At 49.8% G+C, this 21,721-nt stretch overlaps 1 protein-coding gene across 1 annotated transcript in view; it reads right to left on the bottom strand.

Moving 5' to 3' along the window:
* The window catches only part of CAMK1G (calcium/calmodulin dependent protein kinase IG), a 29,315-nt gene extending 9,529 nt beyond the window's left edge, over nt 1-19,786 (bottom strand). The window contains exons 1-4 of the mRNA XM_049634231.1: nt 19,733-19,786; nt 9,400-9,517; nt 3,967-4,095; nt 1,205-1,279 (exon numbers count right to left, since the gene is read on the bottom strand). Of these exons, the coding sequence (XP_049490188.1) occupies nt 1,205-1,279; nt 3,967-4,095; nt 9,400-9,488 (293 nt within the window). The 5' untranslated portion in view covers nt 9,489-9,517; nt 19,733-19,786. The remainder of the gene's footprint in view (nt 1-1,204; nt 1,280-3,966; nt 4,096-9,399; nt 9,518-19,732) is intronic.
* Nucleotides 19,787-21,721: the final 1,935 nt, after the last annotated feature.

A 21,721-nucleotide genomic window follows, 5' to 3' on the forward strand; every position in this document is an offset into this window, starting at 1 on the left:
CTGTTCTGCACCCCTATGCCCAACCTCACTCCCTTGACCACCTGCTCCCTCTATTCACTGGGCCTCAGGTGAGCCTTGGAGTTAATAGGCTGCTTAGGCCTGAATCAACTCACTAAAGTTTCTGAGGAATCAGCCTGTTAGTCAAAAATATTGCATCTAGCCATAGAGATAGCAGAGTGGTGTGTGTGTGTGTGTGTGTGTGTGTGTGTGTGTACTTTATAAATAGAAGTTTCTCTGAGTCCAAGGCTGAGCACTTGTAGGAGCACCGACCAACTCCTACAGCATTCAGTCTCAGACAGGACTCCTATTTATATATGACAATGATGTGGAGACCTTTCTAGGGAGGCACCATTTCTGTCCCACAGATGGACACACACAGTCACAGCCTGTTTTTAACTTTGGATGGATCTCTTTTGAGAAAATCTTTTTTTTTTTATATGTATCAAATTGAAATCTGTGTCGTGTGGTTTCTAATCTCACAGTAATTTTACCCTAGAGTGGCATTAAAGTATTTAACGTTAGTTTGATGGACTGACTGGTCACAATGGACTCAAGCCGTGGCGCCCGAGAAGGGTTCTGGAGGGTTCCCTGCTATGCCAGTCATTATCCCTTCAACTGTAGCATTGTGGGGAGGTCCAGAAAGTCTGAGGGGAGTGGCTGGGGCACAGGGGGGGATGGATGGGTTGGAGTCACAGCTGCTGCCGGAGTCACTTAGCTGACTTGTAGCAAATACTTTAGGGGCACCTGGATGGCTCAGTCAGTTGAGCATTTGACTTCAGCTCAGGTCATGATCTTGCAGTTCATGGGTTAAAGACCCATGTTGGGCTCTGTGCTGACAGCTGGGAGCCTGGAGCCTGCTTCGGATTCTGTGTCTGTCTCTCTCTCTGCCTCTCCCCTGTTTGCGCTCTCTCTCTCTCTCAAAAATAAAGAAACGTTAAAAAAATATTTTAACGATCGGTAAGGCTGTCGTGGTACAGACCATCTCAATAATCAGTCCTTGTTCTACCCTTCGGTCCACATAGAACATGTTCATGACCAGAGGCATACTTAACCTGAGAGAAATCTTAGCATTTGAGAGCCTCTTGAACTAATTCTTGATCTCATCTTTTAAATCACCGTACTCCCCTCACCACCGAGCAGCTTCCTCTAGGCCTCCCAGGCCCCCAGAGACGTCTGTAGAGGAAGTGGGTCACCTTTCACTTACAGCTGCATGACCAGGTAGTAGTGAGTGGTGCTCTCATAGATGTCCTCCAGGGTCACGATGTTTTCATGCTTGATCCTGGGGAAAAGGAAGGGTCATGGTACGTGGTTTAGGTGTCCAGACAAAGAATGGACTTTTTTATTTCTGTTAGAGACTTTGATGACAATATTTAGGAAGAGTGGATCCTTGTGAAACCTTCCTAATAAATAGGTGGTCACAAAGAAATCTTGAAGATCCCAGAGTGGTGTTCAGTCTGTATTTTTGAATGGATAATTGATCATTCTGCCTTCAGGGAACCAATATTTTGTGGCTACTCCAGAAATCTCTTTAAACTTTGCCAAAAGAGCAAGTTAAAATACCTGAAGAAGGCCCAGGGAACACCCAGAACTAGATTATTTTACAAAATGGGTATCCAGAAACATCCTTGAAGAAAGTGGACTGCAGCAGAAGAGAATCGGGTTAGTTAAGCCTCCTCATGGGTAACCACGGAAGTAGTGTTGCAAAATTCTTATTCCGGAATATTTTGAGAAGCCGGGAAGATGCTATTTTCTGGGGTCAGTTCTGTGGAATGTCTTTGTTGCTGATAGTAATTCTCAATCAGCGGCTCTTTTGTCCCTGGGGGAATATTTGACAATAACTGGAGACATTTTTTGTTATTGTGCCTGGGGAGGGGGTAAGAGCTACTGGCATCTAAGGGACAGAGACAGGAATGCCGGTAAATATCCCATAATGCAGAGTCCACCACCCCACCACCCCAATAAAGAATTATCTGGTCTAAAATGTCAGTAATGCTGTGTTCAGGAAAATTTGCTCTAGGTTCTCTCTGAATGGGATTACTCAAGGGCCAAGGCAAGCAGAATAATCATACTTGCCGTGGGGCTTGGCTTCCCGGGCAGCAATTCTGTGCATAGGAAGAACCTTTCTAGGAAGTTTGGTTCATGGCTGGGTAGCATAGGGGTTAAGAATTTGGACTCTGAGTCAGTTGGGTTTGAGTTCAGAGCTGGATGAGATACTTATGAAATGGATGACTGGCTGGTTTTCTTAAATCTCCTAAGCCCCACTTTTTTGGCTTGTAAAGTACATCTCTCTCATAGGGTTATATCAGGATTAAAAGAGATAATGCATGCAAAATGCTTAGTATAGTGCCTGGGGAATAGTAAACACATAATAAACAGTATCTATCATCTTTAAGTTTAATTTCTAAAATTATAGACCAACTGCAGTGGGTACCTGATGGATTCAATTACACTTACAAGTTGACAATACTAACATTAATATATCATTTACTGAACAAATCTTTACCAAGCATCTATGCTGTCAGGGACTGATGATACAATACAACGGTAAGAAAGACCACCATAGTCCTCGCTCTCAATGAGTCCACAGTCCATCTCTGTTCTAATCTCTCTGGAGTCCAAACTGGTATCTCCAGCATCCTCCATGTAGAGATTGGGGGATACACATATTCAGTAGGTTCCAACAAATTTCTTTCTATTTCCTTCAAGCCTACACATCCCTTTTGTTCTCTATCCAAGCAATGACATTACTATCCACCAAATCGCTCAATCTCAGCATCATTTTTAGTACTTTTCTCTTTTATACTCGAAGCAGTCGATCCCAAGCCCAATCACTCTCTCTCTTGAATCCAGTCTTCTTGCTGCCACATGATCCTGCTATTACCTTTGCTTGTATCCTCATCCATTGTCTAGATTATTGAGAAAGTCTTAAATCCATCTTCCACCATGCTTAAGAGGCATGGCTCTAAAATATAAGTCTGATCATGTGATTCCTTACTAAAAATTCTTTGATGACTTTTCTTTGCCCACAGAAAAAAGTCAACATTCTTTACCATGGTATCCAAGACCCTTTATAATCAGATCTCATTTGATTTCATCTCCTGTCCCTTGATGATCCTTACTCTAAGCTCAGGGGCTTCTAATACCGACTCTTTCCTAACGTCCGTTGCACTTACACAGTTGAGTTTCTGTTACTCTCAGCCTGAATTCCCTTTCTGCATTGCCTCTCCTGTCTCCATTAAATTCTACTCACCTATCAAGGTGCCTCTTCCTTAAAAATGTACCTAATACCCCATACTCATAAAAATGCACATGTAGGCAAAATGAATCTCTATTTTTCAAGCCTTGCCTTCTGCTACTATTGGCTCATGTCTAATGGGATTAGAGTTTGTTATGGGCACCTGTCTCTGCCCAGAAAATGTGAGCTTCTGAGGATAAGGAATTTTGTAGGCCTTATTCTTGTGTTCCTAATGCCTAATACACTTTTGGCATACCATGGGGATTCCACAAGGCTTTTTTGTGTTTGGGTCCTGCTGTAAACAGTTAGATGGTTTGTTAGTGTGGCCTCTACCATGATGGTTGGGGTGCTGAGCCTATATTTGCTTTGGAATAAACTCAAACCAATTTCTAAATCTTCTGCTTCCTTAATTACTGATTCTTCCTGCTATTGGCCCTAGTTGATTTTTGTTCCATTGAGCTAATTATTCTCTGGTCTATGTGCACAAACCAGGTCTGCTATCAGTTGGTTTGCTAGTCAATTTGCTGCCCCCCACAACCACCCCCCAATCAGCAGAAGCACCTGCCTGGCTTAACTTGGCCGATTGATCAAATGGACACATTAATGCAATCAAAGGGAGTAAGTAATGCCTTTGGGTGTGGAAATCCATCTTCGGTCCTACTCAAAGGTAATTTGTGAAGGAAATGTTATGATCTCACAGTTGTACCCGGCCAACCCTAAGACCCACTCACTTTTTCAACACGGCAATCTCATTCTCCAGGCTGCTGTCCCGGAAGGCAGGTGACTTCTTGATGCACTTCAGGGCAAAGAGCTTCCCAGTCATCCTTTGCTTCACCAGGAAAACTTCTGAAAAAGCGCCTCTAAGTAGAAGACACCAAGAGTTAAAATTAGTCCTGGCTGGCTAGAGAACATTGTTAGAGGCAAAACCAAAGGGTAGATGAAGGAAGGTGTGGTTGGTAATTGGTTTCCATTGTCACTGTGGGTACCTGAGGAGCTGTACTGAGGGTAGAGCCTATCTTACATCGAGCCCTGTGTCCTTTCTCTTGGGAAAGAAAAGATTCTACTACAGACTCAGGCACTAGATGGATGCTATTTCCCGATTCTGTGATTTGGAAGGGACACCCAGGGACTCCGCTTTGGTTATGGAGAGATTTCTCCATTTGGCCAACCCAGTAAAGAGCGGCCACCGCAGAGTCAATTTACTTGCCTTCTTCCAGCATGTTGAAGCGTGGCACACTGGAATGGCAGCTGGAGGTAGCACTGGGAACAGGGCTCAGGCAGTGATGGAACAAAACTCCCCTCTCAGTTTTAGATGGTGATAATTATCTTGAGCCAATTACCAAAGGCTAAGGGGGCTGAGAACCCTCTCATTCAGTAGGATCTATGAGAATGAAAGACAGAACCCAGCAGCTCTGGAAAGGTTTTCTGAAGAAGGAGAGGTTAGAACCCAATGGAAACACAGGGTAGGATTCCAAATTATAGCTTTCTCATTTTGAAGGGGGTTCTCTGGAGACCAGGCTATTGAATAGCAGTTAGCTAGCCATGGATGTTGGAGCCCAAGTGCCCAGGTGAGAACCTCAGCTTTTTGGGTGACAAGTTACTTAACTACCCAGTTTCTTTACCTGAAAAGTGGGAGTGTCAATAGTGTCTGATTCAGAGTTGTTTAGAAGATGAAATGAATTAACATACGTAAAGTGCTTACAAGCATTCCTGACATCTGTTAAATTACATGTGTCAGACACTATTATTGTTATTACTATTATTAGTTGAATACCATTAGGGAGAACACCTGGTAGTAACAAGAGGCAATAGGGTTTAAGTGAGGAAACAGCTGAGCCATCGCGTCCCCTGCCATCTGGGGATTTTAGACTCGGGGCCCAATAGCAGTCAAGCTTGTGTAATGGCTTTGAGGATCTGCATTAGGAAATACTTGGTGTGGGGCGCTTGGCTGGCTCAGTGTGTTAAGTGTCCGACTCGGGTCGTGATCTCACGGTTCAATTTGCGAGTTCGAGCTTCGTGAGTTTGAGCCCCGTATAGGGCTCCGCACTGACAACGTAGAGCCTGCCTGGGATTCTCCGTCCGCTTTTCCCCGCTCACACTCTCTCATGCTTTCTCCCTCCCTCTCAAAATAAATAGCATTTAAAAAAAGAAAGAAACTACTTAGTGTTTCCTGGGTCTGAGTTTCCTGTTTCCCCCAGCTGCACTTGGAATGAATTAATCAGAGCCTTCAGAGCTTGCTCCATTCATTCATTCGTTCATTCACTCATCCCTTCAATCAAGATTTATTGAGCACCTACTGAGTCAGACACTGGAGATAAAAAAGGTAAGTGTTTCTGTTCTTAGGAAGCCTGCAGACTAGTGAAGAACGCAGACAAATGAGCAATTAACATTGGATTTGAAAGATGTTATTAGACATTCAGTGAATGCCTGATTATCTGACAGAACAGATAATCCGCGTGTTAGTTAGGCGCTTGGATTAGTATCGGTCTTGAGAGTCTAGTGTGAGAGATGGACACATACAAACGAGCAGGGGGTATCATGAGACCACCGAGAGCGAACATTTAAGACAGGGCCTCTGCTCTGGCTGGGCAGGATGCATGGCACACAACTCCAACACATGCCAGTCACCTTGGAACCGCTGTATATTTTCGTCCAATAATTATTACACTTTCCCCCCCAGCAGCTAGCAGGCTAGAAACCAAGGGCACCTTTTTCTAACGTGCACGCAGCGATCGCTTGGAGTAGCTAAGGAGCCCGTCATCCGTGGCCCTCTGACTTAACACCCTGAACTCAGTTTTCAGGGATGAATGAGAGTTAGCCCAGCGAAAAGGTGGAAGTGATGTCTCAGGAGGGGGTGAAAAAGAGGTAGAAGAAACAGCATGGAGGCGCAGGACAGCAGGTAGGATGGGGCTGCCAGGGTCCAGCACCATCTGCGAAGTACGACGCAGGGAATACGGGCACACGAGTGGGCACGAGTGCCAAGTCCTCCACCCGGTTGCATACGGAAAATGCTCAATAAACGTGTGATGGGTGGATGGGTGGAAGGAGGGAGGAGGGAGAGGTTTGGACTGGGATTAGCTGTGTGTTCTACTCCTCTTTAGATCCCACTTTCCCTGTTCTAAAATGAGAGAGGAACCACGTGGCCTTCAAGATTCCTTCCAGCTATGACCTTCCGGGACCCAATTTCAGAGTTCTCCCTTTCGCCTGTGCGTGGGTGGTACAGCTGACTTCAAAGCCGATATCCACTCTGGGTTCTCTTGTGGAATGAGGTCAAATTCCAGCCTTCCTTGCGGGGGGGCGGGGGGGGGCATTTACATTGCAGTGTATGCAAATGGCGCCTCCTAGGGTTGTGCAGTGTGGTGGCAATTTGAGACGGTGTTACTGCTCTTCTGCCTCAGGCTGCTTTGTACACTGTGTGTGTGTGTGTGTGTGTGTGCACGCGCGCGCGTGCGTGGTGTGTGTGTGTGTGTGCGTGTGTGTGTGCGTGTGATAAGTATGGCCGGGCAGTGAAGAGGGATTACAAGACTTAATTGTGCTATCTGTCAGAGTGGGGAGCAGAGAGCTAGTTCTGAGCAGCTCAGGTTGCTGGGGTCAGAAGGCAAGACGGGCAGAGGCTTCAGAGCCAGGATTACTTTGCTGCAGTAGAACTTGGTCTGTGTTTCCTGCTCTGAACAGCTCTCTCCGCTTGCTGGAAGACTCATTGATGGGGGAAGTGGGGGAGGACCAAGGAGATGTCTCTTCTCGGGCAGTGAAAGGAGGAGGACCGGGGCCTGGTGACATTTCCCCTGCTATGGACTAGCTTTGCCCATCGTCCATAAGGCTACCCTAGGGCCCTGGAATTGTGGGTGATCTCTGGGCAGATTTAGCAAAAGCCTTCTCTACTGGTGGGTTGTTCCAGAAGAGCTGAGGGCTAGAGACAAGAGGCATTCTTCAAGATTCCAGTACATCCTGCTCAGAGGAGTCTGCCCCACCCACTCCTCCCTTCCCCTCAGCATCTCACCTTGGTAACTGCATGGGGTCTGCAGCTTGGGGCTGCCTGTCCCCCTCCTGGGCACTTCAGAGGTGCCTTCTCTTTAGCTTTTGTTCAGCCCCAACTGCGGCAACAGCTGTGACTTGCCCCCTATCTGGTCCCCCGAGTTCCCCAGATCAGTGCGGGGCTGGATATGTTACAGCCACCAGAAGCACTTAAAATACAGATTCCTGACTACTCAGTCCTATCTCCGCAAACCCCAGTGCGGTAGGTCTGGGACCAGGAGTCTGTAGTTTTCAAAACTTACCTATGCTAAAATGATAGTGGGAAGTTATTACTGATTTTCTTGAGTGTCGCAATGCTATTGTGGATACAGATGAAAATGCCTTTATTTTTAGGGATGCAGACAGAAGGATTCAAAGGTAACATGTCATGAAGTGTGCAACTGCTGACAAATTGTCCAGGGAAATCAGTGCGTGTGTGTGTGTGTGTGTGTGTGTGTGTGAAAGAGAGAGAGAGAGAGAGAGAAAGAGATGAAAGTTTGTAAAACAAATATAGTGAAGTGTTAACAGCTGTTGAATTGTGGTGTATATTGAGGTGGTGTATATATTTGTTGTTCACTGTATTATTATTTCACTTTTCAAAAAATTTAGTTATTTTCACAGCTAAAAGTTAGAGGGAAAGGGGACACCTGGGTGGCTCAGTTGAGCAACGGACTCTTCATTTGGGCTCAGGGCATGATCTCACTATGGTGATATCGAGCACTGTGCTGAGTGTGGAGCCTGCTTGGGATTCTCTCCCTCCCTTTCCCTCTGCCCCTCCCCCCCTCTCTAGCACCTACTCTCTCTCTCGAAATAAATAAATCAACTTAAAAAAATAGTCAAGAAAAAGTTAGAGGGGTAGGCTCCCCTGGTGACTCTACTGTCCCCCTAGACTTCACTGAGTTCCGTCTTCTAACAGACCCACAGCACAAGTCTGAGCAAACAGTGAATAAGCCCTTGCCAACCTGGGCATCCTTCTCCCTCCTTCTCTTGATTTTCGGGATGCTTGGCAAATCATTTCTGATTCATGCATGAGTCTCGTCCCTCTCTCCTGCCAAAAATCCCCTCTCTAGCCACCCCCGTCTTGGCAAAGGTCCTTGATGGAAGGCCAAGGCTCTGATGACCAGCGCCACCCCCGAGATCCTCCTGCGTGCGCAGAGCCCCACGCTGGCCTGGGCAGGGAGAGCTCAGGGACCTCCTGTCCAGGCCAGGCCTGGCTCCTCTCCGTCTACAGTGAGAGTGTGGGCAGCTGTCATTGCCCGAGGTCAAGCCTCCCAGCCAAGGCCGACGGAACTAAACTCAGCCCGAGTTGGCTAAAGGGAAAGCTTGCTTGAATGGACAGCCTACTAACTGCCCCTCACTTCCTGGGGCCCAATTAGCCCAGACCAATTAGCAGGCCAGCTAGGGTCCTGGGGCTACGGAGCTGGTGGCCCGGAGCCCCTGGCAGCCTGCGTCACAGCCTGCACCCTCCCCGGGGGGGTGGGGTGGGGGTGGGGGTGGGGGAGAGGCAGGACTGAGCAGAGTGTCAGCTCCAGACAGGCTGTCTCTGTTCCTCCAGCCGTGTAATCGTTGTCAAAGGGCAGGCACAGACACTCCAGAGGCGGGTAGGAGTTTGGGCTACGGCATGACTTTATTTTTCCAACACAGCACTTAAGCTACAGTGCAGAGTCGATGGGGAGCTGACTCCAGTATGTGTACCCATCCACTCTCTGGGGCCCAGAAGCCCCTTCTCCTCTGTCTACAGTACACAGCGGGGCTGGGTGACCTGTTCACTGCCAGGGGGAAATGAAGAAGCTGGATGAGGAGGCCCAGGAAAGTTCTAGGGTCACTGAATCTCCACAAGTGCTCCAGAATCCCGCTTTCCTGCCAAGTTGTCCCGGATCTAGAAGTAGGGCAGGGATCCCTGGGGGTGGGCCAGGACGAGGAGCCCAGGGAAAGGGCTGGGATTCCCTGCGGGTCCCAGTGTATGAAACCGTCCTCCGTTCTACCCCACGGTGACTTCCCCTACCCCACCTCCTCCCTGCGAGCTGCTGGGCTGATTTCCCAGGGGCCTCAGTCCCAGCTTGTCAGCTGCAGCTGGCCCAGAACAACTCTTTCCGGGTCCCCCCAGCGCGCAGCCCTGCCACCCGCCAGCTCTCAGCTCCCGCACTCACGATCCCAGCACTTCCATGAAGATGAAGGTTTTCCGGATGTTGGTGGTCTGTTTCTTCCAGGAGCTGGAGTCTTCTTCCTTTCGACCCATCGCCTCCAGAGTTGAAGCTTTCGGGGATGCTTTGAGGAAGGGGAGGAAGAGTCTGATCAGCTAAAATTTCTTAGACAGAAGTTGCAAAAAGAATCGAAAACACCTCTGTCACATAACAGCTAGAAAGAAGGATAAGGAGCAAACCCTGGATAATTGGCAAAAACAAGACCATTCTCTCCGCTTGCTTTTTAAAATGGCTCCAAAAAATACGTTGCACGTCTACTGCATGCCCATTGTACTTCCTACCGCCCAAGGAGTGGAGGGTCTCGGAGTGCAAAGTCCACTTTGTACATATGTGTTTAAGGGCAGTAACACACACACGTATGGATTCACACATGAATATCCACCCTGGGGGGAATCTGAGCTGTGCGGAGGGGTTTCCTGCGTTTCCTGGTGATGGCCAAGGTGTTTATTCAAACCACAGGGTCAGCCCGACTTCCCTTCTGTTGTCACACGTTGTATCAGGTAGGCCACGTCTCCAAGTCATTCCGACCCCCACCTCTCTCCTACCTGTTCTGGGCTAAATGAATGTTGGATGAAGGAACACTGTTTCCTCCCAAACGCCCACAACATTGGTACTGTGCTGGGAAAGTCGTTATTCATTAAAATCTGAACTAAATCTTGTCCTAACCTTGTATCGGGGTTCCAGAGTTACCACCTTCATTCACCTGAGGCAGCACCTATGATGTGCCAGGTGCTGGCTCCATACAGATGGTGGCTCTGTCCTCTGGGGACTCGCAGGCTAGAGGAGGCATACGATGAGCAGGGAGGGTACCACGTACGCGGTGACAAAGTGCGGGAGAGCCAGGAAAGAATAAAACCTAGGCTTGCAAGAGGGACAAACAGGGACAGTCATCTTTAGATAAAGTCAGGGGAAGGCCTACGTAGCAGGTCATATTTAAGCTGAGATCAGAAGTTTGTGAGGGAGCCTGCCAAGCACAGGGTGTGTACGAAGGAGCATTTCGGCAGAAGATATCAAACACAGGAGCCCCAGATGGGGGCCAGGCAGGAACCACCTGAAGGGATGGAAGGGACAGGGTCTCTGGAGCAGGGGGATCTCTGCATGACACGGGGGCGATGAGTGGGCAAGGGGAGGCGGGCAGGGGACAGACCATGTGTAAAGCCTTATAGGTCCTGCTAAAGATACTGGGCTTTTCTTCTAAGGGAGACCACAAGACACTGGAGGATTTTTAGCAGGGAGTTAAGTTGCACGTTGACTTTAGAGCTCACTCTGGCTGCTCTGTCGAGAATGGGGTGGAGGGAGTAAGAGTCAATATATGGACAATGGTGGGGGACAGAAGTCCAGGACAGAAATGACGGTGGCTTGGATCACAGTGGAAATGAGGGAGAGAGAAGGGGTGGACTTGGGATACATTCTGGGTTTCCGATTATGTGCGATACCAGGTGATGTGACTACAGAGCAGGGAGAGTCTAGGCTGGCTGCCATGTTTCTGGTAGGGGTATCGGGGTGACGGTGCCCCTAGTGAGGCGGTGAATACTAGAGAGAAGCATGTTCTTGGGGTGGCTGGGTTGGGGGGGATCTCCGTGCCTTTGAGCGCTCTGCCCTAGTTGGTCTATTACAGACAGATATTCGTGTCTGGAGCGGTGGGTGAACCCCATTTCTGCCAACACTCTTTCCCCCATACTCCTTGGGCCTAAGAAGTAGGAAAATATGTCTAATGGTCGCATCTCTTAGGCAATACCCCTCCTTCCCCATTGAAACAAATGCCTGTAGACTCTATGGGGTCTTCTATTAGCCTCAGGACAAAGGGAAAGTTGGTGCCTTCCTAAATGGACATGAGGTAAAGAACAAAGGTTTGGAGGTCAACCTGAGTTCGGATTCTACTGCTGCCAGTTACTACTTAAATGGCCTTAGGCAAGCTACTAACCTCTTTGAGTTTATTAACTCATCTGTAAAATGGGACAAAGCCCATCACGGTTATGGTGAAGGTTAAATGGAATTGTGTACACAGAGACTTAGCACATTGTCTCACATATACTAAACAGTTGGAATAGAGATAGTATTTGGGGGATGCTAAATCGATGTCTCTTCATTCCTGGTAATCCCCATCTGGAGGAGGACTCGTGTCCTAAAATAGGTTCTATAGTATAGAGAGGAACCACTTCTGCCATTCAGACACAAGTGTGAGACTTAAGGCCCTGTGGATACGAAGAATGTGGCAAAAGAGAAGGCCCTGCTAGAGAGGAAGAGGTGTGGAAATGACCGACAGTTTTGGCTCAAGTGGATCCAGGGAAGGAGAGGGGGGGAGGTGGGTGTAGTTGCCCGAAGCACACATCTCTGCGTTCCCCTTCCTGGAGTTGAACCCCATCCGGGCCTGGGAGAGATAGGTGACACAGATGGGTGGGCTTCCCAGGCCCCTGCTGGTGGGAAGCTATAAGTGTAGGAGGAGTTTCCACTGCAACCACATTTAACAGGGCGGGAAGTAATCACGGGGCAGGCCTAGAGGGAGAAGGTGAGTGAGACAGGGTGGCATGACCCGCTGGGACTCCAGAAGTCTCCCCGGGCCTGTGGGGGGCTGGGGCCAGCTTGTTCCAGATCATGACGGCCGACAAAGGGTGTCTCCCTAGCCCTGTGTTTGGTGATGTCATGTTGTTAGCTTGAAATTAGCCACAGTGGGAGTGCTTACACCTGGACACAGGCAAATGCTACAATCAGGGCTTCTTCCCCACTCATCCCCTACCTTCTAGAACCAGTCCTTAAACAGACATGTCATCTCACTTCTGCCCCTGGCCCTGGTGAAGGGACACAGAGCTGCTAGAGGGCCTGTCACCTGGGGTCCAGAAGAAGAGACAGGCTTAACCAGGGCTTCTCAGGTGGAAGCAAATGGCTGGGAGCTGGGCGTTTAGTAGAGGGTGTCAGCACGGTGTCCGGTGGGCCAGATGGGACCAGTCACACTAAAGAGGTCAACAGTCATCTTCTGGTGAGATCCCAGAGAACTAGGATCTGAGGTCCCTGATGAGTCTGAGGCCCCTTTCTCCTATCTACAAGCAAGATCAAGTAAGCACCTTATAACACAAAATGCCCCCTTGAACCAGAGTAAGAGGCGGCGAGGCCATCTCAAGGCTGCTCAAGGCTGTGTGTTTTCCTGGAAGAAACTGAGTTAGCTAAATGAGACTCCGTTGAACCTGAGATGCTATAATGAACACATTCAAATTTAAGGTTCCCCATTTCCCGTTTTTGCTGCCTGGTGAGAGTGGGGGTTCATGAGAAGGATTCTACGGGAAATAAAGACGCTACATTTTCTTCGCACATTTCAGTATTGTGTGTAAATTTGCAACCTGGCTGTATACTAGTTGGTGGCTGTTATTATGAGAATACGTGTGAGAAGTGTTATGAAATCCTTAGCATTTGGAAATTCCAGTGTGGATCTGGTGGTTTGTGCTTGTATCTTCAGGACCATTTGTGGACTTGCTCCTCTTGGGAGGGGGGCAGCCCTGAGGGACCACAGCAGTTCAGGGCTCCAGGCACTAGCTGGGGGGTGGGGGGCCTCACCAGCCCTGCAGTGGTGGCCTGACCCTTGATTTGGAGGGCACGGTCCGCAAAGCAGAGAGATAAATGAACCCTGACTGGCAGACTGCTTTAGGGAAGATGAAATATTAGAATAGAGGGCTATCTTTAGCCAGATACCATTCTGCAGATTCTTAGCCCCAAATCTGGCAGCTTCCACTTATCAGACTGGTTGGCATCTGGGCTCGGACCAAGTGCTTCTTATTGTATACACTGCAGCTGGGAAGTCTTGAAGAATGTAAGGGGTGAGGGCAAAGGGGTGGACGTTAAAAGGAGCCATATCAAGAGGGTCAGTCTGTTTGTCTCCCTCTCTGTCTCTCTCCCCTCCACAGACCCGCAGGGCTGGGGGCGGGGTGCTGCTTTTCCAGGTAAGGAGCCAGTCAAGAATCTTCTTTCCAGCTTGGGGACCATCAGCTGGGCGTTCATGACTCCCCCTGCTGGAGCCCCGTGGAATGACGGCCCGCCCTCAGGGAGGCTCCCCCAACCACCTCACTAGCAGATCTGTACTCCCTGTTCCCTCTCTCCCATCTCTCTTAAATAGCTTAAAAACATAGTATTCTTAGCTAAGCCAGGCTATAAGAAAACATCTTTCCCGCCCACCCCTCCTCCCATACACTCAATCCCAACAATTTAGTTCCATCTTCAGAGCAACGTGGAAAACTCGGGGGCCCGGATCTGAAACCCCCCGTCGTTCCCGCCCCTCCCGGACCTCAGAGAAGTCCCCAGGCCCCGTGCCCCGCGCGGTGAAGGTCTAACCTTGGGCTCCTAGAGGGGCAGCCCACATTGTTTCCGCGTCCTGCTTCTTTCCGTTGAAGTCCTCCCCCTTCTCCCCTGACTCCTGTAATCTAGGTTCTTTCAGAGGAAAAGAAAACACATACTGAGAAGGTTGAAGCCCCAATATTGCTGTTATTTGTTCTCAAAGCACTTGCACCTCTCTCTTTTGGGCCAAGACTTTCACTGGGCTTCAAAGCTCAGCAACAGCCACTGCAGGGTTACAGCTGATTTCCCACGTGTAGCTGGGGGTCGCGGTGGGGGTTGGCATCCGTGACCCCCCACTCCCTCAACAGGGCAAGACCCTCAGGGATATTTTGCAAAAATGACTCCAGGCAAAGGAAACAACCTTACTCATGGGGCCATCTTTGAATTGTGAGGGTAACATGTCTTCAATCAACAAGCGTTTACTGAGTACCTCCTGCGTACCTAGGGCACTAAACACGGACATTTCTATGATAGGAAGCTACCTTTAAAAGTTCTTCCGATCAAGGTGGAAAGACCAAGCCTAGGTATGTACATAAGCAACTAAAAACACGGACCAGTCCAGGGGAGCGGCAAATGAATGCACACACTGCTCGTTGCTCGTAGCCAAAGCAGTTCAGAGGTCAGCTGCAGATTGACGGCGGACGTGTGAAAGTCCCTCACCAGGCTGTGAGTGCTTCCAGGGCAGGGGATGTGTGTTCCTCAACTGGAATCCCTAATGCCTAGTACTGAGCCTGGCATACACCAAGGTCCAGCATGCATTTGATACGGGATTTAGTGAAGAGGAGAGCCCAGGTGGGTTGATCAGGGAGTTGGACTTAAAATGGCTTAGTGCAAGGTGGGAAGACAGATTCCTTACCTTGCTCTAGAAACAGACCTTCAGCAAGAAGACCTGTACTTGGGGAAGAAAAGGCAGTAGGGCCTCCTCTCTAAAGTTCTCTCAGCAAGGCTCCATTTAGGACATTGCAGCAAGACCTATGACAATCTGAAACTCCTGTTTCTTTGTGTGAGGTCATATCCTCACTAGAAAGTAACTACATGTGGACCAGACCTTGCCTATCTCCTTGTCTCCCCTGGGCCTAGCGCAGCGCCTGGCTCCTAGGTCGTGCTCACTCGTAGTTTTTTCAGATGGTCTTCCTGGTCTGTTGGGGGACACAGCTGGGGAGGAGCTTGCAGAGGGAAAAGTTCTTCCTAAAGGGTAGCCCTGGGCTGGATGCCGCCTCTGAATGCAGCCCTTTCTGGTGCTTCTGGGGATAGGCTATGTGATCCGTGGTGGCATCCAGCCTGGCTGTTTATGAGGTGCTGGTGAGAGATGCTCGGGCTGTGAGCACAGGAGGCAGGTGCCCTTCTCATGCTTCCTTCATGGAGCATCACTGCCCTTCTCTCCTTCCCATGCTCCATTTGGTCACAGGAACAACACTAGCACCAGACAGAACTCTAAGGCAGATGAGGCTTATTTTCAATGACCTCCTCATTGCCATCACCAATCCCCAAAGATGCCAGGCATTCAATTCAATTCAATTCAATTCAATTCAATTCAATTCAATTCCATGTGTTTCCCAAAGCCACAGTAGGGTTCCTAAAGTGGACAGGAGCAACCTAGAGGAGATGGGGACAGGGAAGGAGGGGATCTTGGAGGAGCATGTCTGCAGCCTTCAACCTACAGATAACGGCTCTCAACTCTACCTAGGAGAAGAGTCACTGTACCTTTGCTTATGCTCTCACTTGGGGCTTCTGAGCAAGCAGGTATAAGTCACTCTGGGGCATGGTGAGGCATGTGTGGCTCTTTTACTGACCTCAGTGGAACCAGGCCACACTAAGACCGCTTTATGGTCTGCATACAGGGCTTTCCATTTCTTGGGAGCATGACTCAGAAAGGCCTGTGGGTCTTGGGAGGGAGGTTATCAGTTGGATCATCTTTAATAAGAGTGTGCTCTCTGCCTCCAGGCTGGGGCACATGGAGTCATGGCAATGTATAAATTGTGTGGTTATAAGGGGCTGAAACGCTAAAGCTGGGTTGTTTTCTTGCCCTGACCGCCCCCCCCCCCCCCCGCCATCTCCTGGGCTCTGGCCCATATTGGACTTTGCGTCATCCTTTGGATTGAGAGGGACATTAGAAAGAGCTCAAGTTCTGGTTCCAGTTTTGATTTGGTACGGAGAAGCTGTGCAGCCCCAGGGAAGTCACTGTACACTTCTGGGCTTCCACATTTCTCTTTAGTGAAAAGAGATTGGAACAGACAAAGGTTTTCTGAAATTTGTTTTTTAAAATACTAGTCCCAGAAGATTCTTTGTGTGCAAAGTGGGTTTGCTGCCCCTTCTTTAAAGATTCATGACCCATATTAGCTTATGAAAGGCTCTGAGGACTATTACACACCCTCGGTTAATGCTGTTTAACCTGTCATGACCCAAACTTACGAGATTGTGAAACTTTCCTTTTGTGACATCTGCTAGCATCCAGGGACTCCAGGGTTGCCCAAGCTTACTTTGGAAAATGGGGTGACTGGCTATTTCTGATACTTTGTGATTCTCCATTTGTTTTAGCCCTAAGAAATTTCCAGCAGTCTGCTGCCCTCAGCCATACCACTTCATGATGTCACAGGCATATAGCTGGGCCTGGGTGGCTGTCAGGCCCAGTTCATGGGCTGCAGCTCAAGTGGCTGGTCAGTTTTCCAGAGCCCAAGCGCCAAACCTGCAAGCCTCCTGGAGACTTCTGGCAGAACAGAACCTCTGAGGAGTATGGACTCCATCCCCAGTGCTCCCACTAGGCCTGCGTCTCACGGGCCAACTCTGCGTGCCAGTTTCTGTTCACAAAATCACGGAGGAAGGATGTTTTTCAATTGCCTCCTGCAGTTTATTTTAGGCTCAAACCCACATTTACGTGTAACCAAGTCCGTCCTGCTGCAGTGACAAGCCAGAATCCACATGTTGCCTAAGGTTTACTGTGTGCCTCTTATAAAATAAATGAAGAACACGCTCCAAGGCTTCACTTAGTGGCTGAGAGGTCAACACATAGGAGTCACTGGAGAGAGTAGGGGGTGCTCCTGATTCCCGATGTGCTTCTAAGCACAGGGGGCCTCAGTTTCCTCATCTGCTGCACGGGAATAATGATCCCTGCTCTAATTCTCAGCACTCCCGTGGCGTCAGTGGGCACAACAGAATCATTCTGCAGCCTCGACGATGCCATGCAGCGGGTCCACATTATAGGCACATGAATTAAACACCATGCACCGGCCGGGAAAGAGGAAAACAAAAGCACTTTAGAGGCGTACACGCAGGAGGAGACGTGAATCCACTGCTCCCTAACTGGTCTCAGCTCCCAAGTGCGTCTCACCGTGTGGACATCTCATTTCACGGTGATTTTAAAGTGTTTGAAAGTATCTAATTTTTCATACAGCACGGTCTTGAAATGCAAACCCACTACTTCATCTGGTGCCGAACCAGCAGAAGAGAGCTCTGAGGCCACACTGGGAAGCTGCCTGGGAAGGGTTTATGCTGGTCTCTCTGGGGCACCTTTCTAAGGAGTTTCCAGGGGGAATGGTGCTGACCGTGTATCTGCCACACGCGGCCCTTAAAGCCAGACCCGTGCAAGAGGTGCGTCCTCTGTGCAGGTGCAGGGCTCCTTCCTGGCACCGCCAGGCACGGTCCGCCCCGGGAAGGGGTGCACGAGGCGAGCTGTGGCAGGATGCTCTGCGGGACCAGCCCTGCCTCCCGGGACTCGGGCTTGACCGGCTGGCACCGCCGCGCTCGCGGGGCGGGGCGGGGCGGGGCGGGGCACTTGCCGCCGGGCCCCAGCCCCCAAGCCCCCAGCCCCCCGCCGGTGACCGCGGGGGCGCGCCTGCGGTTGTAGCGCGCGCGCGCGGCCGCCGTCTCATTCATGCTGTAGCTCATTCACTGGGCGGGCTGGCGGCGCCGGCGTGGGGGGGCCCGCACCGCACGCGCTGAGCGGGGCGCTTATTCTAGCCGCTTGCGCGTGTGTGAGCGCGGGAGAGGGATCGAGGGCGGCGCTCTCTGCCTCGGGGGTGGGGGGTGGGGAGTATTTCCTGTCCCAGCCCCCTGCTCCCAAGTGCTCCCCGGCCTCGCAGGATGCCTGCTGAGCGCTGGCAGCCGCACCTTGCGGGCGCCTCACCTGCCTCCCCTCCTCCCCTCGGCCTCACTGTCACCTTTAGGGCAGGTGTCATGAAGCCCGTTCGGTAGCTGCGGTGCTGATGGCTAGAAATGTTGAGCAGGATGCCCCAAATCAGATAGTATGTGACAGAGCTGGCCTGGGAGCCCCCGTCCATCAGAGAGCCACCACAAAACCTGTTGCCTCTCTCCTGGAGGTGATTATCCGATTTCACTTACCGGGCTTCACCCTTGGGGTGCTTTCATGCAACCCCAGCACCCAGCCCCTGACCGAGCCCCCCGGGGAACACGTGACTTGGATGATCTGAGAAAGGCACTGAGGCCGGGCCATCTACTGCCTCTCCTGGCTCCAGCTCAAACCTCTTGTCGCTCGGACCTCAGGCTTCTTTCCCCAAGTTTTGCCCCGTCTCTCTCAGGAGTGCTGTTAATACACACGCACATCCACACCTGTCCCCCACCCCATACACCATAGCTATCTGTGGTATCATGGAGAGGTCACTGATGATGTCAGAAGTTCTGGGGTCAAACGCCACCGTCATTAACCAGATACCACCAATATCCAGCTTTGCAACGCCAGGCAAGCCTCTTTGAGTCTCATCCATACTAAGGGAGAACTATTACTTGCCCCACCAGCTCGATGGGCTTGTCCTAAAGCCAGTAGCTTAAAAGCACATTATAAACTGTAAAGCGCAGTTCCCATACCAGGTATTACTAAGCACTTTGTGTCATGGCCTATTGGAGCTCATCTTTGGCCCCGGGTTAAGCGTGGGTCAAAAGAACTGCCCGGGGCTGGGTTGTTTCCGGCCTCTGATCTGGGAAAGATCATCTCCTTACCCAGGAGAACCCCGCTCGACTCTTTGACCCTCCTCAGAGATGTTTCTCATGATCAGTTTATCTGGCTCCAGAGCAAGCCGCTGGCCAGCCATGCACTACCGCCAGACCAGCGCGAGCCCTGGCCGCTGCCTCCGGGAGCTTCGGGGTTAATGTTTGTGCGTCAAAGTTACGTGGAGAGAAGGGGCCACAGCGCGGATGGGGGTGGTGGAGCAATCAGACCTTCTTTTAACGTCTTCACCTGCCGGCGCAACTGGGGAAGTTTCAAGACGGAAGGGAGACAGAAGCGCCCCTGGGGAAGGTGAAGGAGCAGTCTCGTGACTGACAGCAATGAGTCCTGCATCCTGAAGCCGCCCAGGCGGGACGTGGAGCTGGCGCCTGGCGGTGGACCCCGCCGGGAGGGACTGAGGCTGGCCCGCTTTCCTGGGGTTTGCAGAGCCACAGGCTGTTTACAAACTGCCTTTTCTACCCCCTGGCTCTCTTAATGCTCACGACAGCCCAGACAGGTAGGCAGAACGCATTGCTCCTTGACAGATGGGGTCAGAGAGGTTAAGAGATGAAGGTTGAGCAGGAGGCAGGGTTGCAAGCTCGCTGGAGGTCCTGACACCCCCGCAGACAGACAGCCCCTCCCAGCCACAGAGCCCTGAGGATTGTCCCTAGAATGCAGCCTGCAGGCAGGCATTGCAGGAGGGACATATACAGATATCTTGCCCCCCTTTCCCTGCCCAGAAGTGCAAAAGGTTCCCCCTCAAGCCAACTCCAAAGTGATGGCAGATGGCTCTGCACGGAGGTCCCACCTGGGCCCCGCTCAGACTTATTTTCCAAGGCAGCTACAACTTATCCTTGATACCACGAGAGTCAGGCAAGCCTGGAAATGGGGCAGAAATGAAGAAAATACCCAAGTTGCTTGCAAAGGTGGCTCTTCTGCCACATCTCTAGGTGCCACATGCCTCCCCTTAAGCAAGGAAACCTCCTAAAACCGAGAAAAGAGTCAGGTTCATCTTACCTGAAGACTCGGAAGGAATGGTGCTCTCGGTGCTCCTACTCCAGCTCCTACAGGTCTGTGAGGATTAGCTGCTCCAGCGCTTTAACAATAAACCGAATTAAAGGGGAGGAATGCAGGGGTTTTCTTTCCCAGGACCGTAACCAGGCAGTCTTAAAGGGGAGGAAAAGTAGCTATGGTGGCTTGCGTCTCTCCTGCCTTTCCTCTGCTTTGCTTTCCCTCCCTCCAAGCAGCATTGAGTCCGATCCAGAAAAATGCTTTTGCAGAGGGCCCTTTTATGCCTTCTGTGCGTGTGTGTGCGTGTGTGTAATTGTGTTTGCATTGATGTGTGTAATGGCAAGGGAGCAAGAAGAAAAAGCAAAAACAAAACTGCAAATTACTGGCTTCCATTGGCCTGGATGGGGTGATAACAGAACATTAGAGAAGCCTTCTAGGACTGCCTGCCTCAGTTTCTTTTTTAACCACTCAGTTGCTGGAGTGTTGTCTAAAAACACCTTCCCGACCAAGAAGATATCTACTTGGATCGAAATGTAGGGACCGAAGACCGCTCTGTGTCCAGTTGTCTCTTACAGAATGGGAAGAGAAGCAGGGGGACCCTCTGTTGCATGGCCCCACCCCAACTCTCTGATCTATCACCTGTCCCCTGTTTCTAGAAGCATAGCATCCTGATCCCAAAACCTACCATCTTCTTTTCAGTCCTATCCCATTAGTCCTTAGGAGATCATTCTCTTTCCTCTGGAAACTCTAGCTGACTCTCTTCCCCCGTACTCACCTCTCCATCCTGCTCTTGACCATCTCAGCCTCCTTTGGGCTGTTCCTTTCAGTGAAGTTTCCTTGAACTTCCGTCTTTTGCCCTTTGCTTTCTCTTTCCCTACTCTTCCCTTAATCCTAACATCCACTCACAGAGTCTGTTACCATCATCATGTGAATGCACCAAGTCAACACCCCCGTCTGGGTTGTTGACCTTAACCTTAACATCCAGATGTCCAACTCCATCCACAAATAATCCTGAACGTGTAAGAGCTTTCTTCAGACCCCTCTCCCCCTGTCTCCCCAGCTAGGCTGTGGACGTACCATCTTCCCAAACACTCAAGGTAGGGTCCCAGTCACTTTCTTTGACTGTGTTGTCCCTTTCATTGCCTTCCAAATCCAATCAGCTGTTATGCACTTTTAATTGTTCCTTTAAATTAGCTTTTAAATTGTGCCTTTTCAATTTTTTAAAATCGCTTGTGTTCTTTGAACACATAACACATTCACAGGGGTCAGAAATCAGAACTATATTAAAAGACATATATCAAAAAATAAAAATAAAGAAATAAAAGGCATACATTGAGGTGTTTCACCTTTCCATCCACCCTTTCCCCCCCCCCCACCCGCCCTGCCCTCTATAGGTGGCCACTCTTATTAGTTTCTTTTCAATCACTCCAGTATTTCATGTGGATGCAAGTAAAAGAATATAGAATATATTCTGTAGAATATACAATATAGATACAGCTATAAATAGATAGATATAGATATTCCCTGCTATCCTTTTCACACAGAAAGTAAGTAAATGCTGCCTCTTTTATATCTTCATTGCCACAATTTTAATTCAGGCCCTCCTTCTCCTCTCTCTGGTACTATTGTGATAGATTAGGCTCTAACTGGTCCCTGGGGGAGGTGGCCAATTGAGATACCTAAACGTGGCTCTGGAGAAGTCTTCTAGGTTAGACTCCTGGGTTGTCCGTTGACAGGATGTATGGCCTTGGACAAGTGACTTAACCTCTCTGTGCCTCAGTTTCCCCACCCGTGAAAGGGGATAATTTGTGAACTTATTTCATACACTGGTAGGGTGGAGTGAGACAGAATGCCAGTTGGTTGGTACAGTGACTAGCAGATGGTAAAGACTCAGTAAATGTGGACTAATACTGTTTTCCCTCCAATCCAACTTTCATTCTTGCTAGAATTATCTCAAGAAAACATATTGCTTTTACCTCAAAAAAAAAAAAAAAA

The sequence above is a fragment of the Panthera uncia genome, chromosome F1 (genome assembly GCF_023721935.1).
Source record: "Panthera uncia isolate 11264 chromosome F1, Puncia_PCG_1.0, whole genome shotgun sequence".
In the NCBI taxonomy this organism is placed as follows: Eukaryota; Metazoa; Chordata; class Mammalia; order Carnivora; family Felidae; genus Panthera; species Panthera uncia.